This window comes from Felis catus, chromosome B4, assembly GCF_018350175.1.
Source record: "Felis catus isolate Fca126 chromosome B4, F.catus_Fca126_mat1.0, whole genome shotgun sequence".
NCBI lineage: Eukaryota > Metazoa > Chordata > Mammalia > Carnivora > Felidae > Felis > Felis catus.
This window is the reverse complement of record NC_058374.1, coordinates 22,131,278-22,154,021: the sequence shown is the minus strand read 5'-3', so window position 1 is coordinate 22,154,021 and position 22,744 is coordinate 22,131,278. Positions and strand designations below refer to the sequence as shown.

The 22,744-nt window shown below is 42.3% G+C and overlaps 1 protein-coding gene across 4 annotated transcripts in view; it reads left to right on the top strand.

Annotated features, from left to right (window-relative positions):
• Positions 1-22,744, top strand: part of CB4H10orf67 (chromosome B4 C10orf67 homolog) — a 168,833-nt gene that overhangs the window by 25,074 nt on the left and 121,015 nt on the right. For all 4 annotated transcript variants that reach the window (XM_019834072.3, XM_023256424.2, XM_019834070.3 and 1 more), the window contains exon 4: positions 1,085-1,159. In XM_019834072.3, the coding sequence (XP_019689631.2) occupies positions 1,085-1,159 (75 nt within the window). The remainder of the gene's footprint in view (positions 1-1,084; positions 1,160-22,744) is intronic.

Genomic DNA, 22,744 nt, shown 5'->3' with positions numbered 1-22,744 from the left:
GGGCTCCACACATGGAGCCTGTTTGAGAGATTCCGTCTCTCCTCCTTTCCCCCTGGCCTCCACCCCTGCTCTCTATCTCAAAAAAAAAAAAAAAAAAAAGAACATGTACTGTTACTTCGCAGCTATAAAACAAAAATCTCACCATTCTAAGAGCCACACTAAGCCTTTTAAATTTTTTTTTAATGTTTACTCATTTTTGAGAGACAGAGACAGAACATGAGTGGGGGACGGGCAGAGAGAGGGAAACACAGAATCCAAAGCAGGTTCCAGGCCCTGAGCTGTCAGCACAGAGCGGGACGCGGGGCTGGAACCCATGAAGCACGAGATCATGACCCGAGCTGAAGTCGGACGCTCAACCGACTGAGCCACCCAAGTGCCCCACACTAAGCCTTTTAAATGTGTTTCCTCCTTAAGTCAATGCTTAAATGAAACCTGATCACCCCTAATCTACAGATAAGGAAACTGAGATGCCAAGGTCAGGTAACCTGCTTCAGGTCAGACAGATTGAAAGCGGCACAATGATATTGAAATCCAATTCTGTCTGACTCTAAAACCTAATCGTTGTTTGCACTCCCTGCTGGAATCAGAATTGACATCAAAATCAAGATTTGTGAGGTTTTTTTTAACGTACTATCTTTCATTGTTATCCAAAACAGTGGTCAAGTGATTCGATTAATCAGAAAATCACTCTGGTTGATGGATTAGTGGCTCTAGCTTTCTTTCTATGAGCATATCCTATTCAAAAGGTATAAGGACCAGGGCAAGATATGAATCATAAGTAGATTTTATTACTTTTCAAAGCAGTTCCAGGAAGACACTAAAAAGATACGTAAAGCGAAAGAACATGCTCAGATGATCTGTATTTATTTTATCCATGTGAGCTCTCTATTGCCTTTGGTTAAGTGTAAGTAAAAATTGACTGCAGTGTAATAGCTTTAGTGTAGGAGAAATGGTTGCAAATTGAAGCGTTCACAAGATTTGTGATGATCTGAACGATGGTTTTATATGGAGTCCCTTAGTAGGTGTGAGAGCTATATTTGAAGCTACATTATGGTGCTCATTGTATTTATTTTTTGGTTTGCAGAATGAGGACATCATAAGAAAATGCTACAATCAGCAGTTGGCTGATGCCATAGCTGTTATCAAAGGAACGTACAAGGTGGGTTTTTAGCGCCGTCACGGACCAGGCCAGCGTCACGTCCTGGGATCGCACAGAGTGGGGCTCACTGTGGGGTCCCCGTCCGTGGTTTTGGCTTTGAAGAGCTGTTTGCTCAGTTTTCAGGTCACGGTTCACACGCACATTAAATTGACCAAAATGACACTTTACGGTGACAGATGTAACTTTGCAGACGCTGGAAAATTCCATCCTGGTATGCGGGTACGTGAGGGAATAATCCAAGGTTTGTTTGGTGAGCGTGCAGTTGGAGGGAAGGCTGGCTAGTCTCTGAGGGTTCACTGGGTCTGTGGTAAATCCCGATGAATCGTCTCTGACTCTCGGTCGAGTCACTTTTCTTTTGATGAGGACTCATCTATTCGCCAGGCACGGTGCTGCATTCTCCTCCATACTGGGAAAACTCCTCGTTTTCCGTGCTTACCCTGCAGGCTTAGGAAGGACCTTGTGCTTCTTTTAGATTTTATAACTGGAACCTTGTCTTTCCTGTCAATAAACCTCCGGAAGAAATATTTTTATTGTGGCAAACTGTGCGTTGATTACATGCATTGTTTTCCTTGACACTTGCCACATTTGTACTTAATTATAACTGCTCGTTCCGTGTTCTGGTCCACACCAGACTGCAAGCCTTAGGAGGGCAGGGATGCTGTGTCTTACTCACTGCTCTGCCTGCCTCTGAGCAGGCCCGATGTGTGGTTAGCGATCAGCTAATATCTGCTAAACAGGTGGACGGCTGCCCACATTCGTGGCAGACACTGGTGACTCAGGAGTGATTCTCACTCTTCCTTTTTTTATTAGCGGAAACGCTTCTCACTTCTCTTCACAGTATTAAGGGGCCCAAATGCTGGGCCCTTTCTTTCCCTGCGCCCTTTCCAGATACGGCGGGAACACGGGCAAGGTCAGGTCCCCGACCAACGTGAGCTGAAGCTAAGTGGGCTCCGAGGTTATTCTTGGGCGCGTAAAGCCACCCGTGGGAAGAAATACCCTTCGTTGTCTTTGCTTGACGCGTTGCCTCCTTCTGATGCTCGGGATTGCCGCGGCCAACCGACAATGAAGGACTGAGACACTTTGGATGTGCGACGTACAGGTGGCAGAGTGAAAAGATGGAAAGCGCTGGGCTCCTGGATGACATCACTGAACCACTAAATAGCCCCGGACTCGCTCTGCCCCTTGGCCCTTCCGTTTCCAGACACAATTACCCCTCTTGCTGTTCAAGCCGCTGTTGGCTGCCTGTTCCGTAACCTACAGCTGGACCTACTGCTCTGTCAGCAGCCTCTCTGACGCGGCACCAGTCGTTTGCTAAAGTGGCTGGGACGGTGTCCCACTCACGTGCAGTGTTACCTCGCCCCTCTTCAACGGAGAGGAGGAGCAGGAGCCTGACTCCCCCTCCTTGAACCTGGGCTGGCCTCAGTGCCTTGCTTGTCTGTAGCCAAGGTGAGGGCAGTGACGCCAGCTCAGAGACCAGGTCCAGAGAAGCCTTGAAGCTCCATCCTTCTACCCTTGGAATGTTTTCTCCGGCTTCACCCTCTCCGAATCCAGCTGCCGAGCCGCGAGAGGCCCAGGTTTTCGGAGGACCCACGTGTGGACACTAGGTCCACCTGGGCTCAACTCCCCAGTCACGCGGCCCCCGGCCACTTCGTCCTTCCGTCTGAGGTCCCGGGCAGTATGGAGCAGAGACAAGCCATCCCCCTGTGCCTGTCTTAACCCCCTGACTCACAGAGCCCGTGAGCACGAGGAACAGTTGTGGTTTCGTGCCGCTACATTTGGGAAGATGTATTCTGCAGCAGTAAATAGAGGGGACGGCTTCCTTGCACTCCCATCAGTGAGCAGTTTCTGAATTACATTTGTTGCACGGGTGACAGAGTTCTGCCAGCACAATGGAGCATCATGGGTAAGAGTTAGCGTAATGTGTGTTCCAGAACAAGGACCCTGCAGTCAGGCTACTTGGGTTAGAATCCTGGCTCTGTCTCTTAATCGTTCGGCGACCCGAGGCAAAATACTGAACCCCTCTGCCTCCGTTTCCTCATGTGTCCATTGGGGATCATAGCAATACCTGCCTCCTAGGCTTGTTACGAAGATGAAGTGAATTGATCCCTGTGAGGCCCTTACAACTGTACCCGAGTCGGTTAAGTGTCCGACTGTCGGTTTTGAGCCAGGCCACGATCTCACGGTTCGTGGGTTCAAGCCCGACAACAGGCTTTGCGTTGGCCGCACGGAGCCTGCTCAGGATTCTCTCTCTCCCTCTCTCTCTGCCCCTTCCCTGCTCACACCGTCTCTCTCTCTCTCAAAATAAATAAATAAACCTTTAAAAACACATAAATAAATAAACATTTTCACATATTCATGACAGTCCTTGGTCCTGGTAAATTTTTTCTTCTCTTTTATCATCTTAGCATTCAGGCTTGTATCTTTCTGTCCACTGACTGTGGACTTCAGATACAATAAAGTGCCCTTAGGATATCTATAATGATTATCAATATTTATTATGTTGGACAATATGAAATTGCCACTTTTGGAGCCCGAAATGTCAAATATCGGCAATTTCATATAGTTCACCGTAATAAAATACTTATTTTAAAAAATAAAGGCAGCAACAAACTGCATAAAATATTAGGCTATATAACAACTTAATATTTTATTTTTTTAATGTTCATTTATTTTAGAGAGAGAGCACGCGAGCGATAGCCGGGGAGGGGCAGAGAGAGAGAGGGAGACACAGAACCCAAAGCAGGCTCCAGGCTCCAGGCTCCAAGCTGACGGCAGAGAGCCCGATGTGGGGCTGAAACCCACGAACCGCACGATCATGACCTGAGCCGAAGTCAGATGCGTAACTGACTGAGCCACTCAGGTGCCCCTAGGCTATGATAACTTAAAGTCAAATAAATTCATCTTCGATTTACATGTTGAGTGAATGCTGTGTGCTGAGATATGCTGGACACTGACATTTCAGAGATGGAAGAGGGGTAAATGGAGGAAGATTATAAACTAAACCATAATATACTTTGTTCAGTGCAGAGAAAAACACGTAACAGGAGTTATGTAAATTCCACAAAGGGAACAATTATTTCTGCCTTTGTGCTTTGGGAAGGCTTCACAGAGGAGGTGATATTTGTGGTAGGTTTTAAATTTTTTTTTTTTTGAGGTTTATTTATTTTTGAGACAGAGAGAGACAGAGCATGAACAGGGGAGGGTCAGAGAGAGAGGGAGACACAGAATGTGAAACAGGCTCCAGGCTCCGAGCTGTCAGCACAGAGCCCGACGCGGGGCTCGAACTCACGGACCGTGAGATCGTGACCTGAGCCGAAGTCGGACGCTTAACCCACTGAGCCACCCAGGCGCCCCTGTGGTAGGTTTTAAAGTAAGCTTTCAGTTTGTAGACAAGAAATGCAAAGGGATTCCAAGTAGACAGCATAGTGTATATTAGTCAGAATGTTTACAGTGGCAAGTTATACACATAGCTAATTACACTGGCATTAGTTAAAAGAATTTATTGGTTCATGTAACTGAACAGTGTGATGATAGTAATGACTTCAGGAAAAGCTGGATCTAGGTGCTCAAATAATGTTATCGAGCAACCGTCCATCCCCTGCTTCTGCCTTCTTCTCTGAAGGTTTAATTTCCAGGCAGATCTTCTTCCCCCCAGAGCAACCTTAGAGCATCTCTTTCTAAATAGTTCCTACAAGAGTCTCAAGGCTGACCCTGACCAATCTGGCCTAGTGATTCTCCCCCGCCCCCACCGCAAGCCAAGCCAGAGTGACCTATGCATCTCAGGAGATGATACTGAGGACAGGGTTTACCCAAATGGAAAAGAGAAGTTTTGCTGCCTCAAGGAAGATTACTGGGGAGGCAAAACTGGTTAGGCAAACTGGCTTCCCACGTCCCATAGCATGTGAAAAGGCAAGTAGGACCTGGTCGGTCACTGACCGTTTCATTGCCCTACATGGTAGCTAGGAGCCATATGTGGCTATTAAAAATGAAGTTGAAATCAAATTAAAAATTCAGTTCCTGGGTTGCACCAGCCAGAGGTTACCCAGCAACATTCTGTGAAACTAAGTAACAGGAGAATTCATGAAAGTTCGCACAGGTATATTTCAGTTATTTATTTTATTTTTCTATGTGTGTTGACAATAGTAAAAGAACAGTGCCTTACTGAGTGCTTTCTTTGTGACAGGCACCAGGCAAAGGTGTTTAGATACATTGTTTTATTCGGTCTTCACATGAGCAAGTAGCAAGAACTGGGGCCCCAAATCGAATCCTCACTTCCTAAAGTGGTAATAATAGGAACCATGTCACAGGCTCATATTCTAACCTAGTGCTCTTGCGAATTAGAAGGCAAATTACGCTGCTACCAAAGAGCCTATGCTCTTGGGCTCATCCAAAACGTGGTGCCCAGAGATGAAGTCCAAGTATCTTTTGCTGGTTCAACTGTATGATATAAGTATTTGAAGTGGGCAGTAGGATCCTCCTTGGCTAACCGGGGAAACGGAGGCATGGCTCCATTAAGCAACTTACCCAAAGCCACAGAGCTGGTCAGCAGTGGAGCTGGGACCCCAATTCCCATCTATGTCTCTAACGTGGTTCCACAGAAAATGGGAAATGCTTGGATTTTCTGCGCAGGAGAAAGAGAGGTGCCTTTGTACCCTTCGGGTTGGTTACTCCTGTAACAGTGTTAATAGCACATTGGAGAAACGGAGACTCAGGTAGATATACCATCTAGGAAGACAGAAACCGTGAGGAGTTTCCTCAGTGCCCAGCACTGTGCTTGGATTTTAATAAATGTTTCTTGAAGAGAGACAGAAGGAAGAATGAGAAAGAGGGAAGGATGGAAGAAGGGCACTATCTGTGGTTTAAGGCAGAATGTTGGATAGTGGAGGGAGGGACAAAAAGAACCAAGTTCTGCTCTAGATTAAAAGCATTAAAGAGACGACATCTCACTAAATGCAATCTGTTGGGCTCGTTAGAATCCTGATTTGAACAAACCAACTGTCAGAAAAGTTGGAGAAATTTTAATATGGACTGGCTGTTAAATGACATTAAGAAACCCTTCGTCAATTTTGTTAGTGTGATGGTGGCATTATGATTCTGTAGGAAAAAAAAAAAAAAGAAGGAGGAGGAGGAGGCGCCTGGGTGGCTCAGTCAGCGTCTGACTTCAGCTCAGGTCATGATCTCACAGCTGGTGAGTTCAAGCTCTGCATCGGGCTCTCTGCTGACAGCTCAGAGCCTGGAGCCTGCTTCGAATGCTGTGTCTCCTTCTCTCTCTGCCGCGTCCCTGCCCGCACTCTGTCTCTCTCAAAAATAGTAAATAAATAAACAAATAAATAAAACATTTTAAAAATTTTCTTAAGAAGAAGGAAAGAAACCTTTAATTATTAGAGATGAACTGGAAGTGGTCAGGGATCAATGGCAAGATGTATAGGATTCCCATAAAAATATGTAAGCACAAAACGGGTAGATAAGTGTGTAACAGGCTATTATAATTGTCTCTACTTTGGCATATGTTTCATCATAAAAAAGTAGATATATTTGAAAAATGCAGGCTACTGCTTTGGTCCTCTTTCATAAAACCCTCCTATGGCCTTTTTAAAATTATTATTATTATTTTTAATATGTATTTATTTTGAGAGAGAGCGAGCTTGTGCAGATGGGGGAGGGGCAGAGAGAGAGGGAGAGAGACAATCTCAAGCAGGCTCCACACTGTCAGCACAGGGCCCAAGTGTGGCTCGAACTCACAAACGGTGAGATCACGACTCTCCGATTTCAAGAGTCCCGTGCTTAACTGACTGAGCCGCCCGGCTCCCACCCTGCCCATAGTGCCTTTTAGAGTTCAAGGTGGAGTCCAAGCTCCCGTGCTTGGTCTATGCCTTCCAGGCCTTGGGTGACCCTGCCCCGTTGGCTCTCCAGGTTCATTCTGCTGTAGCTTTCATACCCTCAACCCTGCCAAGTACTTTCCTGCCTCGGGGCTAATGCCTGGAACCATCTGTCGCTCATGTTCATCTTGTAGTTCAAAAGGTGCCTCCTCAGGCTTCCTGTGACTACCACCACCCAGGCGAGATCTTCTATGCCAATCTCTCCCTACTCCATCATCCCATTCTGTGGCCTTCAGAGCAGTTCCCCTGGCGACAACTGTCTTCTTCACGTTTGTTTACTTATGAGAGTTCTGCTTCACCCAGCCAGACTTTATGCTTTGGGAGGGCAGCTGTCTCGGCTTCATACCTAGAGGCATGTAGCAGATGCTGGACAAACATACGTTGAAAGAATAAATACATGAATAGATAAATGGGAAGGGCTTTCTGAGCATGAATCTTTCCACAGAGACCATAAAGGAAAATAAAAGTAGGCATAAAATGAAAAACTCTGCATAACAAAAGCAAGAAAAAGTAGTTGGAAGACAAATGAAGACCTGGGAGAGTAGGTGCAAATAACCTATGCAAATAACATATTAACATTCCTAACGTATTGAGGCCTCCTACCAATCATTCAGATAATGCTGAATAGCCCAGTAGAAAACGAAGCAAAATATGTTCAAAAGCTGTTAAAATAAAAATATCCAAATGGCCAACAGACTTATAAAAAATGCTCAGCCTTATTAAAAATCAAACAAATGCAAATGAAGCAAAAAATACTGCTTTCGTCTATCAGATTGGCAGAAATGTGAAAGATTGAGGGGCACCTGGGTGGCTGAGTCGGTTGAGCATCTAGCTCCTGATTGTGGCTCAGGTCATTATCACATAGTCGTGAGATTGAGCCCCATGTCAGGCTCTATGCTGACCGTGGAGCCTGCTTGAGATTCTCTCTCCCCTCCCCCCCCAAACAAAACAAAACAAAAACTGTAAAAAAATAAAAGATTGATATGATCTGCTGTTGGCAACATGTGGGTGAATGTACAAGCACATATATTGTAGAAGCATATATTGGTACCACCCGTTTGGAAGAAATTTAGCAAATTCTAATAAAAATTCAAATGTACATTTATTTTGATCAAGCTATCCCACTTCTAGGGGAATCTATTCCACCAGTTGAAATAGAGACAAATACATATACAATGACTAGCTGCATTATAATTTACTTTTTAATAGAAAATATTGGAATGGGGCGCCTGGGTGGCTGTCGGTTGGGCGTCCGACTTTGGCTCAGGTCATGATCTCGCGGTCCGTGAGTTCGAGCCCCGCGTCGGGCTCTGTGCTGACAGCTCAGAGCCTGGAGCCTGTTTCAGATTCTGTGTCTCCCTCTGTCTCTGACCTTCCCCCATTCATGCTCTGTCTCTCTCTGTCTCAAAAATGAATAAACGTTAAAAAAAATTAAAAAAAAATATTGGAATAATACTACTTAATATACAAATGATAGAAAAATACCCAGCCATTTAAATTAAGGTAAATTCATATGTACTACTATGAAGATATATTTTAATTGAAACAAAAAAAGAGGCAGAACAACACAATATTGTAGCATGTGCAGAATGTCTGGAGAATGAGGGAGAAAAAGAAAACACTTTTTAAATTGAAGTCTCTGTATTTTTATAACAGTCATGCTTCCATTTTTTATAACTTGTACTACTTTGTAGTAAAAGAAGTATCATTTCAGTTGCAATACATTTCTTTTCCCCCCTCCCTTTCTCTTCTTTCTTTCTTTCCCTTGACATTGACTTTTGCAACAAATAACAACAAATAAGGCCGTTGTCTTTCCAAATGTCCCACGTTCCATAATAAGGCCGTTGTCTTTCCAAATGTCCCACGTTCCATATTTGTTAGTTTGCTTCTTTTTTTATTAATTTTTTTTTCAACGTTTATTTATTTTTGGGACAGAGAGAGACAGAGCATGAACGGGGGAGGGGCAGAGAGAGAGGGAGACACAGAATCGGAAACAGGCTCCAGGCTCTGAGCCATCACCTGGCTGAAGTCGGATGCTTAACCGACTGCGCCACCCAGGCGCCCCTGTTAGTTTGCTTCTTAAAGGGATGTGTCACTTGTTCCTCTGTTTTCCATATTTCCTATAGAATTTAGCTCTAAAATCTTGATTAGATTCATGTTCAAGTTTTATGCCTTTTGGCAAGAAGAACTTATAGGCAGGGCTTTTAAAAAGTAAACTTTTAATTGAAGTGTAACTCACCCACATAAAAGTACACAGATTGTGGGGTGCCTGGGTGGCTCAGTTGGTTAAGTGTCCAACAGCTTGAAGCCTGCTTTGGGTTCTGTGTCTCCCTCTCTCTCTCTCTCTCTGCCCCTCCCCCACTCGTTGTCTCTCCCTCTCTCTCTCTCTCTTTCACAAAGAAACATTATTTAAAAATTAAAAAAAAAAAGAACACAGATTACAAGTGTACAATTCAAATTTTTGTTAAACAAAATGAACATACCCAGATCATCACTGCCTAGATCAAGAATTAGGACGTAGGATGTTAAGGTATGCCGACACCATACCACCTCTCCAAATGTTACCGTGATCTGACTTCTGTCACATGGATTTGTTTTGCCTGTGTTTGGATTTTACTGTAAATACAACCATAGGACACTTGCTTCTTTGTGTCTGGCCTCTATCACTGAACCTTCCATTTGTAAGGTTTATCCATACTGTTGCCATAGCAACAGTTTGTTCTTCCTCATTGCTGTACATTGTTCCACTGTATGACTAGAGTTGTATGAATTGTATGATGTATAGTGGACCCATTCTATTGTGGATGGACATTTGAGTTGTTCCCAGTATTTGCCTGTTAAAGGTATGGTGCTGCTATGAACATTCTTGTATGTGCCTCTTAGTTTTTAGATTTTATTTTTTTCACGTAATCTCCACATGTGGGCTCGAACCCACAACCCCGAAATCAAGAGTCAGATGCTCTATCAACTGAGCCAGCCAAGAGCCCCTCTTGTATGTATCTTTAAATGCACATATGAAAGCATTTCTGTTGGGCATATACTGGAGTAGAATTGCTAGATCACAGAGAAATATACAGAGAAAAAGGTAGAAATACAGATATATCAGCTATAGAGTCTATATAAAAATGTTATCTATGGGGCGCCTGGGTGGCTCAGTCGGTTGAGCGTCCGACTTCGGCTCAGGTCATGATCTCGCGGTTCGTGGGTTCGAGCCCCGCATTGGGCTCTGTGCTGACAGCTCAGAGCCTGGAGCCTGCTTCGGATTCTGTGTCTCCTTCTCTCTTTGCCCCTCCCCCACTTGTGCTCTGTCTCTCTGCATTTTATTATTTTTTTTAAGATTCCTAAGGTTTCTGGGAAGAAAAAGGATTATAGGAAGGCAAGGATGGAAACAAGAAGAACGGAAGGTTGTTTTAGTAATCTCTGTAAGTGATGACGATGGCTTGGAATAGGACAGTAGCAATGGAGATAGACGAAGTGGATGAATTTGGGATATATTTTAGAGGGAGAGCCAACAAGATTCACCAGTGAATTCAGTGTGCGAGGGGAGCAACACGGAGAAATCATGGGTAGTTCTTAGCTTTTTGGCTTGAACAGCTGGTTGGATGACGGGTCACGTTACTTTTTTTTTTTTTTTTTTTAATGTTTCTTTATTAATGAAAGCAGAGACATGACCACAAGCTGAATCAAGGTGGAGGAAGTGAGAGAGAGAGAGAGAGAGAGAGAGAAGAGAAAATTGGAAAATATTGTGCATTAAACAAAATTTTTTTTGATCTGTTGTTTTAAATCTGTTTTATGTTTTAAATCTGTTGGGTCTTATTTAACTTGCAGGCGATTAACTTCTGACATATAAATATCTAGTTGGCGTAACTTTGATATAAACTACCTGACTGTATAAGTATCATTTTTAAGTTACCTTTATTAAGTTTTGAATAGAAACGAAAGAATTTTTATAAAATGTAATCACATAGGAGATCATGGCACAGCAAATACCCATGTAACAACTGCTCTACTTAAGGAAAAAGATGTAACAGTATCTTTGATGCCCTGTGTATATCCTTCCCCAGGCCCCCCCCCTACTGCTTTCCATGCCCAGAGGTAACCATAATCATAAATTTTGTGCTTAATAATCCCCCATCTTTATTGTTTGCACTTCAGTGTATATTTCCAAATGAATTATTAAGACCTACATTTTGAACTCTCTATATGTAATTGTATATTATATATACTATTGTATGTGTATATATTTTTATACTTTTGTTCTGAAATTATGTCCCTGAGATTTACACTTCTCGCTATGTATATCTATCATCCATTGACTGTCACTGCTATATAATATTCTATAACATAATGCCACAATATTCTTATCTATCATGGTAATACTTTTTTTTGCCGTAATTACAGTTTTGTTTTTAAAAAAATCTTATACCATATCTGGTGCAAATGTGCAAGAAGAGTGCCCTTAAAGTCTATTCCTCAGAGTGGAATTCTTAGGTAGAATATATGTGTATTTTCCTACTTATTAGACAATGCCAAACAGTCTTCTAAACTGATTGCAATTGGGGCACCTGGGCGGTTCAGTTGGTTAAGCATCCAGCCCTTGGTTTCAGCTCAGGTCATGATCTCCGGGTTCGTGGGTTCGAGCCCCGCATCGGGCTCTGTGCTGATGGCTCGGAGCCTGGAGCCTGCTTAGGATTCTGTGTCTCCCTCTCTCTCTCCCCCTCCCCTGCTTGCACTCTCTCTCTCTCTCTCTCTCTCTCTCTCTCTCTCTCTCTCTGTCTCTCTCTCAAAAATAAACATTAAAAAAATTAAAAGACTAAAAAATGTAAAAAATAAACTGATTGTAATAAAAGACATTCCCTTCAGCAGTTTATAAAAATACTTCTACTTCTTCACTGAGACTTCATAATTTTTCACATCATTCAGTTTTCTTGTTCTCTGAGATGCCTGTTTAAATTAATTTTGTATTGGTATTTGTTTTCTCATTGATTAATAGGAGTGTTTCGTTAAATTAAAAAATCAGGGGTGCCTGGGTGGCTCAGTCGGTTAAGCTTCTGACTTCGTCTCAGGTCTTGATCTCGCGGTCTGTGGGTTCGAGCCCCGCATCAGGCTCTGTGCTGACAGCTCAGAGCCTGGAGCCTGCTTCCGATTCTGTGTCTCCCTCTCTCTCTGCCCCTCCCCTGCTCACGGTGTGTTTCTCTCTCTCAATAATAAATAAATAAATGTTAAGAAAATTAAAAAAAAAAATCAAACTACCAGTTATTTTATGGGCAAAAGATTGGTTTATTGGGGGGGGAGGCAGGGGGGAGGGAGGAGGCACGGGAAGCCAGGGAGGGAGGGCTGGAGAGGAAGCATTCCTGCCTCCTGCCAGGATAGTAAAATAGTACCCGTTTACAAAGTCCCGCCTTTTCCCGTTTGATTTGCAATTGATGGGCACCACCAGTGAGACTGAGGCATGAAAGCCACACCCCCTTCCCCCACCCCCAACCTCCCGTCTCCATTCTAGTGAGATTTCCCTTTATTAATTTTCACAGTTTTTAAAAACATATTATGAACTCATTTTTATTTGTTGTATGTTACAAATATCTTCCCACTTCTTTGTCTTTCCAGCCTTTTTATGGTGTTTTTTGATGCCCACCCCCGCCCCCCCCGGCAAACTTTTTGAATGTAGTCAAACTTTCTCTTTTCCTCATTGTTTCCACATTCTATGTTTTGTTTTAAAAACGCTGCAACATCTTAAAGTCTTTTAAAATTTTTATATTTTTGCCTTTTACATTCAGGTGTTTAATCTGCTAGAATTGATTTTTAGTATTGGTTTGAAAAGCAGGGATTCATTTTTCCCCATAAGTGATGAGCTTTTGGGGTGATGGAGGTTCAGAGCTGATGGCCAAGAAAGAATTCTTGGAGACATCTTTGGTGCAAAAAGTGATTTTATTAAAGCATGGGGACAGGACCGGTGGAACGAAAAGCACTGCCCTGGGGCTACGGGGGGGGGGGGGGAAGACTGATTATATACTCAGGAGCTGGAGGAGGTAAAGTCAAGGGGAAGTTTCCAAAGGAATTTTCATATGCTAAAGAAAACTCAGGGGATACTGGAAGCCTAGCAATTGTCAAGCTAAGATTGTTTTTCCATCTAGCAAAGCATTAACATTAAGACAGTTCCTGGAGAAACGTTCTACTCTGCCAGCCTCAAGTATTTGTCAATGGGCTGCAGGTAATAAAGAAACTTAATTTTATCTAGTCATTTCCTTCTTGCCTTTGTTCCCATATCACTGTGGAAGGAGGGTGATGTCGGGGTTCCAGGACACTGAGTCCATAGGTTTCCGGAGATTTAAGCTATTGATAAAATTGCCTTTTTCTTGTAATTTACTAAAATATTTTAAACTGATGGAGACTCCTGTTCTGCATGGCTGTGATCTTTATCAGTTCATCATTTGTTTCCTTTCCTTTTCTTTGTTCTTGGGCAGCCAGGCATGCCTGAGGAATATCACACATATTTCACCTAGGTGGGGGGGCGGGGGGCAGGGGCAGGAGGGTTGGTAGTTGCGGGCGTTAGCTTGCCTTTGGCTTCTTCATCAGTACCACTACAATTTACATGTAATTTTAGGTATTTGGTAAGATAAGGTATCTCATTTTCTTCTACAGAAATGGACTGAATGCTCTGTGTCCCTCCATATACATTAAATAATGTGTTTCGTGACATATTGTACGAATAAACTCATTGAAAATTGTTTTGGGTTTGCATGAAAACTATAGACCCTTTGGCGGGGGGGGGGGGGGGGATGCATATTTTCCTATAGTTAGATTTTTTTTTTCCCTCCTGACACAAAATTTGCAGACTTTTCCAAACCCTGACACCAACAGGATGTCATAGAGGAGGAAAAACTTTTTCTTTTTTTTTTTTATCGAGTGAGATGGCAAAAATCAAACTGATAAAAGACAGATTAGGGGCACCTGGGTGGTTCAGTCACTTAAGCGTCTGACTTGATTTTGGCTCAGGTCATGATCTCAATGGTTTGTGAGTTAGAGGCAGATCTGGCTCTGAGCTGACTGTATGGAGCCTGCTTGGGATTGTCTCTCTCTGCCCCTCCCCAGCTCTCGCGCGCGCTCTCTCTCAAAAACAAATAAGCATAAAAAAAAAGGGGGGGGGGTGCCTGGGTGGCGCAGTCGGTTAAGCGTCCGACTTCAGCCAGGTCACGATCTCACGGTCCGTGAGTTCGAGCCCCGCGTCAGGCTCTGGGCTGATGGCTCGGAGCCTGGAGCCTGTTTCCGATTCTGTGTCTCCCTCTCTCTCTGCCCTTCCCCCGTTCATGCTCTGTCTCTCTCTGTCCCAAAAATAAATAAAACACGTTGAAAAAAAAATTAAAAAAAAAAAAAAGATTAACAGGAGAGAAAAACAGATTTAATTAAATGCTATGTAATATGGAGATGTTGGGGTTCGACGCGAACGGTCAAGACAGAATTCTTGAGATATCTTCAGTGGTTTTATTAAAGCACAGAGACAGGACCCATGGACAGAAAGAGCCGCCCTGGAGTTGTGACGGGTGGATGATTATATACTTTCAAGTTGGGAAAGGGTTAGGGATAGTGTAACTCTCTAAGGAATTCTGGAAGCAAGGTCTCCAGGACCTTGAGGGGCTAGCTGTTGTTAGGAAAAGGTCATTTATTACTGTCTAATAAAACCTTAGTCATGAGACCCTTCAGGTATATATCAGTGGCACATATACTTAGAGGATGATTGCTAACATATATCTTGGGAGGGTAGAGATAAAGGAAGTTTCCAAAGGAATTTCTACATGTTAAAGGAGACTTCCAGGATTCTGGAAGTCGGGATAATGTTAAGCTAAGATTGCCTTTTGCCCCGAGCAAAGTATTAACATTGAGGTAGTTGAGTTCCTAGAGGAAGGTCACTCTGCCGGGTCTCAAGGACTTGTCGAAGGGCTGTAAGTTGTAAGGAAATTTAATTTTTTTTTTCCTTTGCCTTTGTTCCCCACATCACTATGCATGCAAATTCACAAAGAAATGTGGCTTAAGGAGGCCGCCAGAATTTGGGGGCTTATAAACCCTCCCAGAAGGCAATAAAGTCTGGAGAGGCTAAACAAAAGAAAAGGGATTTGGGGCTTTTGAGGGAGGAGAGTGGTAAGTTATGGGCAGGTGACTAGGGAGAGTTTGATAAGCAAGGATCATTTACTAAGATTGTTATACAGATTCAAGTCTCCATTCCTCAGAGCTGCTGAGTAAGGGTCCGCTTCCTGGTCCGGAAGTGGGAGACACCTTTACAAATGGAAATTTCCTTTGTAAATGTCAATTTCCTTGACAAAAGGAGCTTTATGCTGTTTTTAGCACTTTTCCTGCACCTGCTGTTCCTCAGTTGCCTTCAACTCAGAATAATCATGTCAAATTGGCATATTCTGGGGACCTTCATCGTCCAAGAATTTGATTCAGTTCTGACACCAACTATCCATAGCTAGTGCAGACCCCACAGGTAAAGGGTTCCATCCCACAATACTGTTCCTTTTCAGATGCCAGTCGCAAGCCCCAGTACTTCTGACCCGCTGGCTATAAAGTGGGTATTCCCTCTCCTGCCCTATCTTGCTAAGGTTTGGTAATTTCATGGGACTCCCAGAGCTCAGGAAAGCACCTTACTTCTAGTCACCAGTTTATTATAAAGGACACAACCCAAAAAGCCAAATGGAAAAGATGTGTCAGGGAGCAAAAATAACTTTCCTTCTTCCCTTCTAGGTTCTTAACTGAGCCCTCGACCCCTCCCCCCCCCCCATGAGTGACAGATTAACAGAAGAAAAACAAACAGAACTTAGTGACATGGGGGGGGGGGCAGGAAAACTGAGTAACTCCACAAACTGGCCCAAGCCACCACCTTAAACACTATCTCCGGCGGGGGGGGGGGGGGGGGGGGGAGGGAGCCAGTTCTGAGGTTATCAGGCAAAGCACAGTAGACAAGTCTCTGACTGTTATGCAGATTTCCATCCTCCTCTCGTCCATCGATAAGCATTTCTAGGGTTTTAATCATCCTCTTTCTGGCCCAGAGGGAAGACACCTTTACAAATGAAGGTTTTCCTTATACATGTCTCTTTCATATCTTCTATGTCTAGTCCCTTGTCCATGTCCTGACAAAAGAGTAACTCCTCAGTTTGCAAAACTGCTGTTTTTGAAAGGAAATCAGCCTAAAATAATCCTTATACCAAAGAGGCATATTTTGGGGGGGGCAAATTCGGCTCGCCCTCAGATGCCCAGCACGAAGCTTCCATGACCTCTCCACAGGCATCACCTTCCCAGCTTCTAGTTGTGTTCACCAACCAACAAGCTCTTTGAGTGCGCTCATTTGGGTTTCTAATAGAGATCTCATCGGGTAGGCACGATTGAATAAATCATTAGCTATTTACTCAGTCTCCAGCCACTGTCCCCTCCCAGAGGTGGGAAGATAGAGCCCAAAGTCGGAAGCTTCTAATCAAGGCTTGATCTTTCTGGCAACCAGCCTTCATCCTGAAGCTATTTAGGGGCCTCCCAAGAGTGGCCTCATTAGAACAACACGCTTCTGGGGCGCCCAGGTGGCTCCGTGGGTTAAGCATCCGACTCTTGGTTTCGGCTCAGGTCACGATCTCACGGTTCATGAGTTTGAGCCCCGCGTCTGGCTCTGTGCTGACAGTGTGGAGCCTGTTTGGGATTGTCTGTCTCTATCCCTCTCTCTCTGGCCCTCGCTGGCTCTCACATGCTTGCTGTCTCTCTCTCAAAATAAATAAATTTAAAAACAACAACAACAACAGATGTCCATGTTTCTCTTACCAGAAGTTTTAAGAGCTTTAGGTGCCGGGAACCAGGGACAAGGACCAAATATGTTCCTGTGATACCTTGCCTATATTGAGTCAATCAGGACTGTGCATAATACAGTACAGTATTATTGACTTAGCTTTTACAGTACAGTATTGACTTAGCTTTTTTTCACATTTTAAAATACAATTTTACAATTATATTCAAAAGGTCGACCGGCAGTTTTGATGAGAGATGGAAGCAGAACGTTTTTCACCTTTAGCCGAGAAGGCTGACCTATGGCCCGCATATTTTCGATAAGGATCAAATATGTGCTGGTCGCTGCATTCCCAGATGGTCTTATGACTGCCTCTAAATCTCACTGATAGTTAATAGCAACTGAAGGAGAAGCACCAGAGAAATCTTGCAAAAAGTGGTTTTACAGGTAGAAATTCGAAGAAGACATTCGTGATCTCATATTCCTTGCACACCCCCTTCCCCTTGAGCACCGAGCATATGATCACCAGCTGCAGAAGTGCAGTCCTTTCTGCCCACGGGTCCTGTCCCGGTGCTACTTAAACTTTGCCGCACCACACAATGTCCCAAGAATTCTTTCTCGACCATCAGCGCTCCATGACCCCGCAACACTTTTCCTGCATTTATTCCAAAATACTTTTCTTGAAGATACAGCAAAGTACCTTTTCAAAACTACATTTTCTGACTGTTTATTACTGGGGTAGAGAAATGCAATTGATTCATATGCATTGATTTTGTAATGACCATCATTAAATTCTTAGACTTTTGGGGGCGTCTGGGTGACTCAGTCCGTTACGAGTCCAACTTCGGCTCAGGTCACGATCTCAGTTCATGCATTTGAGCCCTGCATCAGCTCTCTGCTGTCAGCACAGAGCCTGCTTCAGATCCTCTGTCTCCCTCTCTCTCTCTACCTCTCTCTCTCTTTCTGTCTCAAAAATAAACATTAAAAAGATTCTCGAACTTATTTTAATAATTCGTCCATAGCATTTTCAGGACTTTGTATATAAACAGTTATATTAATTGAGAGGAATTACATATTTGTTACTATATTTTTCATCCTTATACCATTTCTTCATTCATTCATTTATCTTTCTTTACTTCACTGGTGGTGCAGCCACTATAATTAATAAAAGTTATTAAAAGCAAGCATCTTTATTTTATATCTAATCTTATAGAGAATGAATCTAATGTTTCAACATCACACATAATACTTTCTACATTACCAGGCTATTTTTTTTTAATTTTTTTTTCAACGTTTATTTATTTTTGGGACAGAGAGAGACAGAGCATGAACGGGGAAGGGGCAGAGAGAGAGGGAGACACAGAATCGGAAACAGGCTCCAGGCTCCGAGCCATCAGCCCAGAGCCCAACACGGGGCTCGAACTCCCGGACCGCGAGATCGTGACCTGGCTGAAGTCGGACGCTTAACCGACTGCGCCACCCAGGCGCCCCTACCAGGCTATTTTAAAGAGACTATTAAAAAATCATGGATACATTTCAGTTTTATAAAGTGTGGGTTTTATGAGTCTACTGCGAGGCCATATGATTTTTCCCTCAATCTATTAATGTGGTGAAATCAATTAATTACTTTTTTTTAAGTGTTACATCAACCTTACTTTATTTGTCTAAGTCCAACTTGGCCATGATACGGCTTTTGGAAAAAATGGTTGTTGATCTTAGTGTATTAATATTTTGCTTAGGGTATTTTAAATCTACATTCATCAGAGCCTGGACAGATTGATTGATTAATTGACATCTTTTGGATTCCTCAATTTCCTTAGTGATTATAAGACTATCTGGTTTCCTATTCCTTTTGATTCAGATATAATGAGATATTTGTCTAGGGTCTTGTCTATTTGATTGAAACTTAAAAATATGTTGGAATAAAGGCTTAATAATATATATTGTTCTCATATAAAAATTATAATACCATATTTTAAGCCCACTTTTTTCGTATTACTGTTTTAGCCATTTCATCGAGTTTTTAAATATTATTTATAATGTTTTTTATGAGTACGAATTCTATTTGACACTCTGTGCTTGATTATTGGTTATTTTTTTATGACCCTTGCTCTTTGCTGATAATTTTAGCCCAGTTATCTTTCTAAACGTATTGGAATATACTTGATTTATATTCTGTGTTTCACCATTTCCATCATGGAGGGTCTGATAAGTGCTGGCTGTCACATGTGATGTGTCATTTACTTTTGGGTTTTATGATTTTTAAAAAAAAAATTTTAATGTTTATTTATTTTTGATAGAACACAAGGGGGAGAGGAAAAGCAAGAGAGGGAGACACAGAATCCGAAGCAGGCTCCTGGCTCTGAGCTGTCAGTACAGAGCCCGACGCAGGGTTCGAACCCACAGACCATGAGATCACGACCTGAGCTGAAGCCGGTCACCCGGGAGACTGAGCCACCCAGGCACCCCTGGATTTTATGATTTTTGACTCTGAACTTACATTTCTGTGGGAATTCCTTGAAGCCTAGGACAGAAGTAGTTTCTGTAGAGAAGATTCGTGTTTGCTTTTGTGAGATTCCTGGGTCCGTGACCACTTTAATCTGACTTTAACTTGAGACATTTTAGACCACCCAGGTGTATGAATTTATATAGGTCATCTTTCATCTTGTGCTTACAAAACTCAGAAGAGATTTTTTTTCCCCCATTCTCTGCACTTCGTGCCAAGTTTCCAGACAGGAAGCAATTTCACTTGTAGTTGACTGGGAGCGGGTACAGAGTTCAAGGTGGTTCTGGTTTGTTCTCACACTGAAGGAGAGTGGCCTTTGGTGTCTCTACCTTGAAGAGATGGTCTCCTATTATTTAGAATGACCACTTCGAGGAGGACCTACGCGATGTCTCTTCTGTGTGTCCTGCAAAGAGGTGTAAGCCAAAGTTCATGTTTACCTGGGTTAGCAACTCCCTAGAGTGAAAGCCAGCTTCAGTGTGCGGCATACTTCTGTGGAATTTTGCATTCACTTCATTTGGCCTAAAGTATTCCTTACTTTGTCAGCTTCTAGATGCATTTCGCGTATCTTCTCCAGAATTTTTGTTGTTTACAGTAGGAGAGTAAGTCAGAACCCTATGGGTTTTTTTGAACGTGCTTTCCTAATTTTTTGTGTCTTCAGCAATTTCTGGGACACTGATATACTTCTAGCGTATCAAATGCTCAAAAAATATGGCCGAATGGGGTGCTTGGCTGGCTCCGTTGGAAGAGCATGTGACTCTTGATCTTGGGGTTGTGAGTTTGAGCCCCACATTGGGTGTAGAGATTAATAAAAATAAAGAAAGAAAGTTAAAAAAATATGACAGAATAAGTGACTATCACTATATATACGTCTTGTACTTCTAAAAGTAGAAAGCCTTGAAATTATCAAATGTCGTATATTCATGAACACATGCTGATTAAATATACTTAGGCAACAATATTAATTGTAGTTAGTTGGCTTATCGAATTAGAGAATTATTGTAATGACATCAAAGTGATTATTTGAGTCTTCCCTTTGGCTTGTTGTCATTACTTTGATCCATGACCTCAGACAGTCTTCCTAATCCTGGCCACCCAGTTTGTTAAGGCTCATTCATAAGAAAAAAACAGAAGAGTATTGGGGGAAAAAAAATCAAAGTAAACACTTTGGTTGAGGTAACTTTAGTTAAGTATAAATGACTCTACTGCCCTCTGGAGACCAGTTAAGGATACACAGGTACATTCCCTTTTCCGCTATGGAGAAAGTTTTTAAATCTACTTAACTTTTTTTTTTTAATGTTTATTTATTTTTTGAGAGGGAGAGAGAGAGCACGAGCATGAGTGGGGGAGGGGCAGAGAGAAAGGGAACACAGAATTCAAAGCAGGCTCCAGGCTCTGAGCTGTCAGCACAGAGCCCGACACGGGGCTCGAACTCACTAACCATGAGATCATGACCTGAGCCGAAGTCGGACGCTTAACGGACTGAGCCACCCAGGTGCCCTTCTACTTAACTTTTGAAACAATCTCTTGTGTGATATAACAGTACTTCATTTGCGAATGAAAGAAAATATTTTTCTAAAACTTAGACCTTATTTACTTATTTTTGGTTTTGGAAATGTATGAGCTCAGATTCAGATAAAAAACAAACTAGGTATTTCAAACACATAGGGATTTAATGCAGGGATTTTTTTTTATTTTTTATTTTTTTAATGTTTATTTATTTTTGAGGCAGAGAGAGACAGAGCATGAGCAGGGGAGGGGCAGAGAGAGAGAGAGAGACACAGAATCTGAAACAGGCTCCAGGCTCTGAGCTGTCAGCACAGAGCGCGAGGCGGGGCTCGAACTCATAAACTGTGAGATCATGACCTGAGCCGAAGTCGGACGCTTAACCGACTGAGCCACCCAGGTGCCCCAATGCAGGGATTTTTAATGAAGGGATGTAGGAGCTTATAAAACCCTTGCAAAAGTGAAGGAGACTGTCACTAGCTTTTGAATTAACAAGGAGTTTTTCCATTTCCTTTTTATTCCTCCAGGTAAACTTTAAAATAATTTTGTTTACTGCCACTCCAAAATGGCCTCTGTTGGCATTTTTATTAAAATCGAACTGGTTGGAAATTATTCATGAATTTTGAAAGAAATTTTATCATAATATCCAGTCTTCCTATTCAAGCATATCTCTAGATTCACTTATGTCTTACTTTATGTATCTTAATAAAGTTTTATAGTTTTATTTATGCAGGTTGTATCTCTTTCTCTTACAACTAAGTTATTCCTAAGTATTATATTTTATATCTTTAGAATATGGAATCTTCTTTGTTGTGTTTTAAGAGTATTTTGGTATACATGGAATTTGTTGATTTTGTTTTTTACGTTTTTTAGTTTTTTAAGTACTCTCTATACCCAATGTGGGGCTCGAACTCATGACCCCAAAATCAAGAGTCGCCACTCTTTTGACTGAGCCAGCCAGTCACCCCAATCAGCTTTATTAAGGTGTAATTTACATGGCATGAAATTGACTCGTTGAAAGCATACAGTTTGATGATCTATAGTACATATACAGAGTTATGCAACCATCACCATAATCTAATTTTAAAACAGTTTGATCATGTCCCAAAAAAAATTGTACCTATTAGCAGTCACTCCCTATTACTCCCCCTTTCTTCCTCCCCACTCCAAACCTCTGGCAACTGCAAACCTATTTTCTGTCCCTACGGACTGACCTATTCTGAACATTCTATATAAACGGGAGTACAATACGTGCTGATTTGTGATTGCTTTCTTTCAGTTCGCCGATATGTTTTGAGGATGAAACAATTGAACTTATAAATACTGTATCCAACCACTTTCTTGATAGATTTCCAAATGTGGAATTATCAGATCTCTCTCTCTCTCTCTCTCTCTTTTTTTTTTTATTGACGTATACTCAGCATATAACGTTATATCGATTTCAGGTGTGCAACATGATTCAATATTTGTATGTATGGTGAGGTGATCACCCCAATAAGTCAAGTTCAACATCCATCACCACTCATAGTTACAAATTTTTTTCTTGTGACAAGAACTCTTAAGATTTATTCTCTTAGCCACTTTCAAATATACAATAGAGCATTGTTAACGATAGTCACCATGCCATGCAGTACACCCTCATGACTTACTTATTTTAAAACTGGAAGTTTCTTTGTACCTTTTGACCCCCCTTCACTCATTACACCCGCTTCCTACACCTTGCCTCTGGCAACCACCAATCTGTTCTCTGTATCTATGAGTTCAGTTTTCTTTTCCTGTCTTTCTTTTTTTAAGATTCCACATGTAAGTGAGCCCATATGGCATTTGTCTTTCTCTGGCTTATTTCACTTACCATAATGCCCTCAAAGTCCATCCATGTTGTTGTAAATGGAAAGATTTTATTCTTTTTCATGTCTGAATAGTATTTTAGTAAA